The 12782-nt window shown below is 37.3% G+C and overlaps 1 protein-coding gene across 1 annotated transcript in view; it reads left to right on the forward strand.

Moving 5' to 3' along the window:
• The window catches only part of FARSB (phenylalanyl-tRNA synthetase subunit beta), a 75289-nt gene that overhangs the window by 28020 nt on the left and 34487 nt on the right, over positions 1–12782 (forward strand). Inside the window, exons 8-15 of the mRNA XM_036913963.2 lie at positions 259–367; positions 1309–1379; positions 3029–3090; positions 3976–4027; positions 7201–7262; positions 7542–7749; positions 8289–8369; positions 11152–11244. Coding sequence (XP_036769858.1) covers positions 259–367; positions 1309–1379; positions 3029–3090; positions 3976–4027; positions 7201–7262; positions 7542–7749; positions 8289–8369; positions 11152–11244 — 738 coding nt within the window. The remainder of the gene's footprint in view (positions 1–258; positions 368–1308; positions 1380–3028; positions 3091–3975; positions 4028–7200; positions 7263–7541; positions 7750–8288; positions 8370–11151; positions 11245–12782) is intronic.

Here is a 12782-nt window from a genome sequence, read left to right on the forward strand (position 1 = left end):
AGATTACCAATGCAAATCTATTTTCACTTTTGAAAAACGACTCATTTGTGTTCTTATCTCACCTTAGCAGGAGATAAGGTTGTATAAGGATGTCAAAATACTAATTTATACTAGAATACTATAAATTTAGAACTTTCTGTAATTTGGGCCTGTTTTATTGTTTTTCTGATTCTCCCCTTTTTTGTATGAGGTAGGTATGTAGACTAATTAAAGTGATAGAAATAAAAACTTATTTTTTTTTTACTTAATTTTTTTCAGACTGACAACCAGCTTAAACATTACTTACATATCATTGAAAATAAACCCCTTTACCCAGTTATCTATGATAGCAATGGTGTTGTCCTTTCCATGCCTCCTATCATCAATGGTGAGTTACTTCTTTAGCTTCGTAGATTTCTTGCTGTTCCCTCTTAGTCTTCAATATTTCTATAGAATTGAGGCTTCTAGGCTTGGTTGAATCAAATCTTAGGTCTTTTGTAGACTTTATTGTAATAGTTCTTCTACTCAACAACACTTTACTGATGATTTTTATATAATTTATAAATGTATAAATGTTTATAAGCTTATAAATGTTTGTGTTTATAAATGTTTTCTGGTGTCAATCTCTCGATTATGTTATATTCCTTCAAAAGGTGTTGGTATTTTGATTTTAGCAGGCAATTCATTTAGTTAAACTCAAAAGTCAGATTGTCTGGTCTGATGTTTTATAGTTAAATTAAAACTTTTAAACTGAATTTTATACCCTTAATTCCTTACTGAAGCCTTTTTCATGAGGCAACTTGGATGTATTTATAAAATGTAATGGTGTTAAAGCCACAGATGTTTGTCTTTCTGTAGGTGAGAAGGGGGTTTAGTTGATTCACAGTGGGAAGGAGAGACTTTTCCTTTCCAAGATCTTGGGCTCTAGTAGTTACAGTGAGAGGAACCTGGGCATCAGAGTTGGCCAGACTCAGACCTCAGTCTTAGCCTTGCTGCTTAATAGCTTGTGATGGGAGTCCATGAGCTTACCCTCTGCATCTTAGTTGTCCCACCTGTACGTCCATCACAGGGTTGTGAAGAGGAGGTAAGACAGCCTCTGTTAAGTGCTTGGCAGAGCACCTGGTACACTGAATCCACTCAGTAAACTTGTTATTTTATCTTCAGTATTCAGCTTTCTATGGTGGTTTAAAATAAAAGTTGCATGTCCCCTTACCTCTGATATATTCGTTTACATTGTGTTCTAAGTTAGATTGTAGTTTCTGTTTTGTGGAACTTTTTAGTGCACCTGTATTTCTGAAACTGCTGTTGTTGTTATTGTTTTATATTCAGGAAATCGTTCCAAAATAACAGTAAATACCAGAAATGTATTTATTGAATGCACAGGAACTGACTTTACTAAGGTAAATAAAATTTCTATTTCATTTTTACACAGTCAGACAGGATAGATTTTACTTCTGGGCCAAGGCTATATGGCTAAACTTCAAAATGTTTATTTTGTAGGTGGGAGCATACTTTAGGAATTTAGAAAATTAGAAACATATTCTGTACTTTGGTTATGGTGCTTTCATTCACTCAACAAATGTTTGGCAAGCACCTTCTACATTCCCAGTGCCATGAGTTTAATAAGGAATTAACATGTTTTTTGACTTAAAGGAATTTGTAGTTTAGTGGGAGAATTAGCCACATACTTAACTCTAGAACAGAGAATGGCATAATTATTGTAATGCTATCTGTGTCAATTGTTTATCTTAGTTGGCTTAATTTAAATGCTAAGTAATTTGGTACCTTTGTGTACTTGGTAAAAAAAAAAGGTTTTTTAAACAAACTGTCTATAAAGAAGTTTTATTTAGCAAACTGGCAAGGTGTTTAGGCACACAGTGATATCTAGAATATTCAGAATACTAGTTCACTCACTCTTGGTCACTACATAAATTTGGTCACTACATACGCATATTGAATTGGATTGCTATGAAAGCTTTTTTCTACAGCATATGATTTCTTTACACATGTTCAGTCAGGCACAGGGTGAAGTGGCAGTTAAGCAAACTAAGAAAGATAAAGTTGAATGTCAGGAGAAGGCTGGCATATAGTAGAGGGACAGATAAATGGCATTCACGTACATCTTACAGGATTTGAGACCATTGTAAGGTATTTCATTTGTAACTTTTATGTACCATATTTGCCTTCAGAAATATTGTCAGAGTAACATAGCTCTTACTATTTAAAATATTTTAATTCCTACACTGACAGACCTTAGACAGCTTCCCTGAAGCTTATGTATAGAGTGGAGTATATATAAAAGCAAAGCATATATCCCATTAAGGTTACTGTATTTTTTCCTAAGCTTTTTTTTTCAATTAAAAAACATTTTAACAAATATGGGTGGCCCTAACTATGTGCCAGGCTTTGCTCCATGTCATGTACACACATATATACATATGTGTGTGTGTATAGGGTTAGCCACATATGTAGAACAGAGAATGGTGTAAGCATTGTAATGCCATCTGTGTCAAATGTTTATCTTAGTTGGCTTAATTTAAATGCTTACACACATACATTTAATCCTCATAATAACCAGTGAGGTAAGAACTTATATTATCTTCTCTCAATAGATAAACAAAATAGGGTACTACAAAGTTGGTAAGTGGCTGCCCAGGGTCAAACTACAAATAAGTGGTTGAGGCAGGAGTCTGGCATCTGGCGGCAGCTTTGTAAGACAGATAAAATTTACTCCTGTTGTTAGCCATTTGTGTCTCTCCAAACCTGATGAATTCAAGGGAGGGGCCCAGGGAAGTAAATGATTCGTCTCAGTCATGAACTGTAACTCTCAGAGAACTGCATAAATGCAGAACACCTGAAAATAAGGACAGGTCCACTTTATCAGCTGGGAAGTTTTTATTCTACTCCCTTTTTTAGAATGTATACATATATAAAGGTCCATTTTCAGATGTTTGGGGACTAAATTATATAAAACAGTAATTCATTTCCATCTGAGTGAAGAGCAAGTACACTTATAGTTTACTATAGTATTTGTCTTTTTACTTTGCAGGCAAAAATTGTTCTTGATATTATTGTCACCATGTTCAGTGAATATTGTGAGAATCAATTTACGTAAGTTCACCTTTATTAATGGCCTGTTGTTCCAAAGGCAAAAAGCACTGATGCCTTGTGCTAAATATAAAGATGAAAAATGTGGCTCCTGCAACTAAGACATATCATCTCTTTGGGGAGTTGAGACATATGCATAAATAATATATAAAATTAAGTGATAAGTACATTAAAAAATGTAAACGACGATCTGGTTGTTAGGACAAGTTACTGCTTAACTGAGGCAGTCTGGGCAGACATCACAGAGGTGGTGAAATTTAAACTGTTTAAGCATCATTGGATTTGAGAATATGAAAAATGGAGCAACAACAGCTAAACAAAGGCAGAGAAGCATAGATAAAAGCAAAGCATATGTCCTATACATATCAGTAAGATTTCTGTATTTTTTTTTTCCAAAGCTTATTTTTTCATGAAAATTAACAAGCCAACTGGCCCTTATTGAGTGCCAGCATCGGTGTTTATTCTAGAGTATTAATTACAGGTCACAATAACTGTAACTGCAGAAAGCAGTGCTGAAATTGCACGGGCAGTATCAGTCTGGGTTTTTAAAAACTGATCTGCCTTTCAGTGGTTGTGTCAGTCAGCTTCCGTGGTATGACACATCACCCTGGGAGAGCCTGGGATGTGCAGATTAAAATTGGCAAGGAGTCCGTGAGGCTGCGTGCTTTGCAGTCCTGGAAGTACACATCCGCTGGGCCTCGGGAAGGAGAGTGATGTCGTATTCAGGAGGGTTAATCCAAACAGCAGTGTTGGGAAGTGAACAGATTGAATGTTTCGAGGCTATGGTTATAGACCAAGTGAAAGATGTGTTAGCCATACGTATTTCTAGAATTGATGGCTTTTTATTTTCTTAAGTAATTAATTTCTGGCTTTTTTTTCCCTCCAAAGGGTTGAAGCAACTGAGGTAGTTTTTCCTAATGGAAAATCATATACCTTTCCAGTAAGTATTTAAGAAGTGATGTGGTGATAATAGTAATAGCTACAGAGTGCCCATGGTCTGTATGTCTGTCCATCACCCACATGCCAGGCACTCTGCTTTGTGCATTGTATGGATTTAACCCACACATTAACCCTATGAGGGGTGGGTGCTATTATTATTTCCTTTTCCAAATGGAGATATGGTGACCTTGAAATGTTAAATGGCTTACCTATTACTACTGTTAAGTGGTGGGGCAAGGATTTAAGCCCAGACAGTCCAACTTCAGCTCCTGACATATTACACCATAGCATTATATGGCCATGGTTCCTGTGATTTATTCTCTTATTAACTAGTTAACTGGGTAATTAATAGTTGTACCCCTTTTAAGATTATTCAGCCCTCCAAACCTAATTAGTCTGTTCACTCTTGAATGAACAGCTGCTGAAGGCCATCGTCATAACAATAAATAATTCCAAATGTATTAATAGAACTAATTTTGTAGTAAGCATAATATTATGAAGACATAGAATCTTGGTAAAAAATCTAAGCCAGCATTGTTCTTAACTGACTGGGTCTTTTCCCCAAGATGGCTTTATGCATACAGACGGCCATTCTAACACATGCCAGTATCACAGTCACTCAGTTGTGGTTCTGATTCAGGGAGGTTATTCTTTGAACTTTTCTTTGGATTTTCACTATTTCTCTGTCATTTATGAAGTAATTCAGAGCCTACGATAGTTTCTAATATTTAAATAACTTGTAAAGTACATAAAACCTGCCAAGATCAAAATCTTCCCCTTTCTGAAAACATTAGCATTTAGCATCATATTTTATTTTAGAGTATTAATTAGAATGAAGATAAATGGAAACTATAAAAAGCATAACTGCATTATGGGCAGTATCAGTTTTTTAAAAAATTGATTTTAATGACTGTTACCAGTTTTTGTTTTACCTGAAGACTCAGTGCCTTAAAACAGTGATTTGTTTTTCTCATGATTCTCTTGGCCAGCTGGGTAGTTCTTCCGGGCTGGGCCTGCCTGGCTGATCTCTGCTGGGCTCGCTTCTGTGTGGCCAGGCAGCTGGTAGGCCTGCAGTTGGCTGACTGGGGACCACCTCGCTCACACATCTACTTCTTGACCTGGGGTTGGCAGCTAAGTGCCTCTCATCATCCAGGAGGCTAGCTTAGTCTCCATTACATGGCGGTGGTTGCAGCTTTCCCAACAGCAAGAGAAAATAACTCGACTGCATTTAAGCATGGCGTCCTGTTGGTCAAACCCAGTCCTTCTGTCAGATTCGAGGAGGGGAGAAATAGGCTCCATTTCCTGATGGGAGGACCTGCAGCGTCACATTGCAAGGCCATGGATGCGAGAGAAGAATTTGTAGCCATTTATATAGTTTACCACAATAGTAATTGGGATTAGCCAGGGGTAGCTTTTTAGCCTATTTTAAAATAATGTCTGATTTGAGTTTATTTTTAAAATGAATTGTTGAGTGTTAGTAAAAGTAAAATACGTACTTTTGGGGAGAAAAAGAAATAGATCTTAAAATGTGGGTCCCTTTTTTCCTCATATAGCTAATTCCCTGAAATCCCTTATTTGTATTAGGAAGAGCTTTCTCAGGTCTGAAACAGTGGGCTCTGAACAGGAGTGCTGCACTTGTGTTATTTGTTAATGTTTAAACTTCTGAACTCAGATTGGAACAGCTTTCTCAAATTGTCCTCCCAGAAGAGAATAATCCTCTGGGGGAAACTGATTCTTCCTCACATAAAAGAACATATTTTCCTAAACATCTTGGAAGTTCTTTCCTGGTCTTCTGTTACTTCATGTAAAAGAGTAGAGCTTGGAATAAGAGAGCTAGAGGAGATAATAAGTGGCAGATAGGCAGAGAGACTAATAGTGGTGTGAGCTTTGGAATTAGGCTGCCTGAATTTATTAATTCATTAGTTCATTTATTACTGCATGCATGCATTTATTCCTTAACTATATACTGCATGCTTGTTATCTGACAAGCATTTTTCTAAGCACTAATACAGGTAGCGGTACTAGGGCTCAGCAGCTTATCACACTGATGTGATCAGGGAATAGTTATTAATCTAAAATTCAGATTTATTATCTACAGAATGAGAATACTAACTAATTGTATCTGCTGTGAGGGTTAAGATTATCTTAAAAGTCTGTCTTGTGCTGTTTAGCTTAATATCAACTGTTCAGTGCAGGTTTGTTGCCACTGGTGCAGTCATTAGCATCTAGTCCAGTACTTCTCAAACTCTATTGTGCAACACATCCTCTACGGATCTTGATAACATTCAGGTTTGAATTCAGAATGTCTGATGTAACTGCCACTAGCTGTAAAGGCCTGAGTGTCTGTGTTTCTAATAAGCACTTGGGTGATGATGCTTCTGCCTGAGAACTGCATTTTGAATAAGGTAGTTATTATCCAATAGGCCCTGGCCCATTGTCTTTACCTCAGTCCAAAGAGGTTTTTAAATTTATGGCCTTTTTGCTAGTGGCACTTATACTTTTGAGAGTAATTCAGTGATAAGAAACATTCATAGATATGTTTCCAAAGGTGCTGAAAAGCCTGAGTTTTACATATGTTTGTTCCTGCCTTACATGGCAAAGTTATGTACTGTTTGAAGGAGAGTGAGTGCCAATTTGTGAGGTGCTCCCAGCCCTACTATCTCCTGGAGCAGATTGATAGCTAGTAATGGGGGCATGGTTGCCTGTCCCCATCTGGAAAATAAGGAGTATTTTCTAATGCTCTTAGACCTAGTATGATGCATAGGATATTGTGACACTTGAGTCATTCTTTCTTGGTCATAAGCACCTGATTGCATGAGATGAGGCTGAAAGTCATTAGGAAGATTTATTATAAGCACTGTATAAATAATGTAACACACCAGTGCTTGACTGTAGAGAATGGTGATCACCTAAAAGAGAAAAATGCTTAGCATTTTATATTATTTCCGAGCAGTTCAAGTTTAGCAAGTAGAATGTTTATATATGAATCTAATCTAGCAAACTTATTCCTCTATAATAATGTCTTGAAATGCCAAGTTTATTTTCAATGTTGGGCTCTAATGGCAGTTTTTGGGGGAGGCTAATGAAACTACAACACTAAGGGTGAGTTGAATGAAAACGAATAACATATCTGACAAAGAATGATTTAAACTTCTCAACCTTTTTCTCTTTAAGGAATTGGCTTACCGTAAGGAGATGGTGAGAGCTGATCTAATTAACAAAAAAGTTGGAATCAGGTATGCTCTGAAACCTCATTTACTTATATACTGTTGGAGGGAACTGATGAATGAAGTGCCCACAAAACTATTTAGTTTTTCCTGAAGGAATGTGTAGAGAGGGTTTTGATAATCCCTTCAGAGTAAGAAAGTAAAGACAGATGATCTGTTAGGAAGTGTGGTATCTAAGGAACTTAGAAAGAAAGATTACTATTTCAGGTGGCAGCATATTTTAAAACAAAATATAAACATATTTTAAATGATTCAGTGAAATTTATGGTTTGTACACTCCTATTTCAGAGAAACTCCAGAAAATCTTGCCAAGCTTCTGACCAGGATGTATTTAAAGTCAGAAGTCATAGGTGATGGGAATCAGATTGAGATTGAAATCCCTCCGACCAGAGCTGATATTATCCATGCATGTGATATTGTAGAAGATGCAGCTATTGCTTATGGATATAACAACATTCAGATGACTCTCCCGAAAACATACACCATAGCTAATCAAGTAAGATTGCACCCCTAAATAAACACTCCTTATTGTTAAAAACTGGTTATTGAATGCCAGGAAGGCTTCGAGAAAAACAGAACATAGGAATTAAGCAGTATTTGAACATGCTGTGCTATGAGAGGCATTTGCTATGGGGAGGATACAAAACAGATGCCCAATTGATTAGAGTAAGTTGAAAACCTGTGATGGTTAGTTCTTTGAAGAAAGGCAGGTTTTGAGTTTGGAGCCCTTATTGAACCTCTAACTGGGAGATTCATTTTTTCAACTTGGCCTGAAGTCAGAAGCTGTGTGTGGGAGAAGTGGAAGCGGGGAGTTTGCGTATCTGCAGAGGAATCTGCATATCTGCAGAGTTTGCATATGGCAGGGGTGATAGGGCCCTGGGGAGCCAGTGGTGGTGGTGGGCAGTGGGAGGTCCTGGCCGGTATGTTAGTGAGGGTGGAAGGGTGTTTTCCTTTTAACAACATTCTGCATACATCTCTCTTACAAAAGCAAAAGTGGAACATTTTGTTAAGATGAAATAAATAAATTTTTTTCAGTTTCCTCTTAATAAGCTCACAGAACTTCTACGATATGACATGGCAGCTGCTGGCTTCACTGAAGCGCTGACCTTTGCTCTGGTACGTCTTGGGTGCTTTTTCTGTCCAGCTGATTGTTTACATTGAATTGCTGAATTACTTATTCTGTGATTCAATATATGAATTTATAAAATCTAGACTGCTAAAATTTCCAGGTTCCAGAAGAATAACTTTGTAATTTGAGATGATACAGTTTCTGGTGAAGACATGTTGATTTCTTTTTTTAGTCTCAGAAAGACACGAAGGACAAAATGTCTTAAATGACAGATGGCGATATATTTTATAGTTGCATGTAAATGTTGAGGAGTCACAATGAATTTCATAACCACGTTTACTAAAGTTAGAGGTTTTCGTCTTAATTTGGTTGTGGCTGTGCCCGCTAGATGGTGCCCTGGTTAAGGGCTTATGGACTGTTCCACATTAAACTTACTTCTTTGTCTTTGAACATGTTCACGAACATTTGCTTTGAGTTGAAAAGCTGACATAAAAGGCGGAAATCAGGAAGTGAATTTTATTACAAAATCAGAAGAATCTCCCCCCACCAGATTGACCATTTGAAAAAAATACAGTGTGTGTGCCTTTGTCTCTCCCTCTGCTCTCCTGCTGAGCATGTCTGTGGTGCCCACAGTGTAGTTCTTCAGTATTCAGGTAAGTTTCAGCTTCCAGTGTAGGACAAAAATCAAGCCAAAACATCAACATCCAAAAGGTTACTTCTTTTTCTCCCTCCAGCTCAGCTCCAGCCCCCAAATTCTCGAGTCTTAGAGTATGAGCCGTAGGTTTTGACTTTGTCACAGCAGAGCGCCTGTGTCTCAGGGAGAGCATGCTCTGCCTGCTGACTAGTGGCTGCTCTGCAGGGAGTTGCCCCTCTGTCAAGGGCTGTGTGAAGGCGCGTCCGTCTCGTGGTGCTGGCAGCCGGTCAGCTGTGGGCCAGGGCCTGTGCACCCAAGGCCTGTCACTGAGCTGCTCACCGGGAGTGCCAGAGACGGTCTGTCAGCTGCGCCAGGTCCCTACAACACACTGGCCTCACTCTGGGGAAAAGGAGTGAGGTGCGAGAGTTCCAGATTTGTAGTAACACTGTTCCTATAGGAATTTCAACTTAAAGGTACTTATAAAGTAACTTAATGAACAAACCAGCACATCACTGGGCCTTCTATCTTGTTTTCTGCAAGAGTGACAGCCCTTCTTTTTCTAAAACCCAGCCTTTGTCTTTTCAAGTGTGAGGCACATCTCATCATTATGATTTTGCTCTATCAGTATACTAGTTGTAATGGTTTCTCTTAAGTAAGCTCACTTTTAAAACTACCTTCTTTAGCCTTGTAAGAATAGTATTCATAAAAATTCCAGGCTTCATTTACTTGTTATGTATTTTCTAACACGTTAAAATAAACACATAAATATTAGTACTTTTAAGGCTACTGCCACTTCAGGATTTAAACTGCTTTGTATCTTTGTCCCTTATCATTCGTTCTCATGGCAAAGCGTCAGGTCGCTTAGGTATCTAGCTGTGTATCACCATGTGTCTGTGAAGCCTTTTTCTTTTATATAAACAAGTCCTACTTCTATTGCATCATGTAACTTGAATTTCCTAATCAATCCCTTTATAATCTAAAACTCCATGATGTGGGGGAAAAATTAGATATTCACAGTGTGCCTGCTACCATTGTCCACCTCTGCAGCCATGGCAGATCAGGGAGCCCTTGTCTGCTATGCCCGGATGTGACTTTAGGATCCTTCCCAAGAGAGCATGGCAAGAATTCTTAGAATTGGCAATGGCATAAAACAAATCTAAACCCATCCTTTTTTTCCAAGTGAAATACAGACCAGCTAGACCTCAACGACCATTGTGTAGAACAGTGCAGTGAGCTGAATCACTTACTGTTGGAATACTTCAGTAATCTGATGGCACACAAGTTTTCATGTTAAGTTTTAAGTTCTTTTGCAAAAAGCTAGCACTAGTTTATGTACTAACTGTTCTTATTAATGACTTATTAATCGTCATTGCTAATACTTTTTGAGCACTTAGTTTGTGTCAGGTATTTTATTTGCACTCTCTCTTCTCATCATTAGTCTTGATGTACCTAATAGTGAGTTTTATTTTATTACTACCTTATCATCCTAGGTTTTGAATGTGATAAGCACCTTCCTCTTTTTGGTGGGTGACTGCTTACCAGGTTACTTTTTGCTAAGAGCTTTGTCAAGCACAACACAAAAGTGAGATGATAAAGTAGAGCACTGGGCAGAGTTCAGGCCACTTGAATTTTGCTCTCACTCCTACCAATCTGCCACAAGTGAGCATGGAGTTGGCAGGGTCTCTCATGGTAGTCAAGACAGAAAGCCAGAGGAACGCCGAGGAGGGAGAGCAGATCTCTGACTGGAGTCATCAGGGATATTTTTATGACGAGGTAGAAGACATGTCAGATGTCATTTAAGTAGAACGTTGGGGGATGGCAGCAACTAGGCAGGGGAAGCATTTTAGATAGAGGTAGGGAACAGTGTAAGGTTCAGGGAATGGGCAGTGAGTTGTAGGAGATTAGACTGGTAGGGTAAACGGGCAGGGCCCGGGTGCAGTTGTACTTCCATCTCCATTGGAAAAGTTTACATTAGCTCTGCATCACGGGTGGAACTCATTGTAAGAGAACTGTTAATATTAAATTGCATCTGCTGCAGGCCTGAATTAGTTGATACCTTTCTTATCTTATTCTTGACTGATTTATATAATGAACATTGCTACGAGACCATAAGTTGGTGTGTAGCATTAAGTACTTTTTCTATTAGATTGAGTCATTGCTTTTCCATATTGATCTCCTTTGTATGTACTTCTTAGTGCTCCCAAGAAGATATTGCTGATAAACTTGGAGTGGACATCTCTGCAACAAAAGCAGTCCACATAAGTAATCCTAAAACAGCTGAATTTCAGGTAAGAATTTTAAGTTGATAAGAATTTGTGTATAAACGGAGAAGCCATCCATGAGTTATGGAAGGATTCTTCAGTTATTGTACCTCAGATGGCAAAATCTTAGGAGCTATTTAAAAATCAAGTTTATAATTGGTTTGTACATAGTTTGTGGATGAAAAATCTTGGAACTTCTTAAGCTTTTCCTGATAACGTTAGAGTTGGGCTTTGCTGGCTTTGTGTGGTCTAGCTCAGCCTTTCTTGTTTGCACTGTCCATTTCACAACTGATATTTAAATTTCATTTTCAGTGTTCATCTCCTTTCCACCTGTTTGTAATGAATGAATCAACAGCTGCTCCCGGGACCTCCATTAAGTCGTTCCTTTGAAATCAGTTGTTATATCAGTTCTTAACTGCTGCCTGTGTCTTAACTAGTTTATTGACAGTTTCATGCAAAGTGTATGATATTGAGAATGATATTACCTTAATAGTAAATGACAAAGGATTTACATTATAGATTAGGATATTAAGAGATATAAAAAGAACATTTCAAGGTTATAATAGCTTTGCTTATTTATGACTTCAGATTGTTTCACCTCTGCCATACCAGTAAGCTCTCATTCTATTTTTCTTGCATATGTAATTCTTTGATTATTTTAACACAGGCTGTAGAGAAAATCTTGTCTTCTAAAGTCAAGGGGAATCCTTGAATTGGGAGAAAATGCTTTGAAGAAAGTTGGTACTTATAAGATATCTGAACTGTTTGATTTGAGATAGTTTCTTTGGATCTTGGCTTTCACTTCTGTAATAGTAGGGGGTTGGGTTCTAAAAATTTCTAAAAATGTTTAAATCTAACTATAAAAAATCTATCACTAGAACTACCTACTAATGTGGAATATTAGAACTAGACTAGTTAAAGAACTAATTGGTAATAATATGTAGCAAGCACATGAATTTTTTCTCTGTATTCAAGGTTAGAACTTGGAGGAATCTCTATTCTGATTTGGAAGGATTGTGATGAGTTTTTATATCTGGTTTTCTGAGCTCACTAGCTTTTCTACTGCTTTTAAAAGATGCTCACAGTGTTCTTTTTAGTAAGAGACACTCAAATTCATTGGCATAGAGTAATTTTTCAGTAAATCTTAATGCATTGATTTTTATTTGAGTTTATTCCAAATTTCCCTTTTTCTTCCAGTTTTCACTTATCAAACTTGATAGGTTTCATAAGATGTGGTAATATTATGTTCTTTAGGATTTATATCCTGTCTTACCTATTTATATAAGTGGAAGAAAACAAATCAGAAACACATTACATGTCACTATAAATAGCAGTGGCTTAGCACACTTAATATTTCTGTATAAAAAGCATTATAGATGAAAGAATCTATCCTTTAGACTTGATAGATTCTGTATTTTACTCTTGCTTTACCAACAGATATATATATCCTGCCATTACTAATATGACTAACTAGCTTATATTTGTTTATTGTTAAATTAAATGTAAAATTGTTCATGGGCTTTTAACACTGTTTCTTACCTAAGCCTATTCTTTCTCCTGCATAA

The sequence above is a fragment of the Manis pentadactyla genome, chromosome 6 (genome assembly GCF_030020395.1).
Source record: "Manis pentadactyla isolate mManPen7 chromosome 6, mManPen7.hap1, whole genome shotgun sequence".
NCBI lineage: Eukaryota > Metazoa > Chordata > Mammalia > Pholidota > Manidae > Manis > Manis pentadactyla.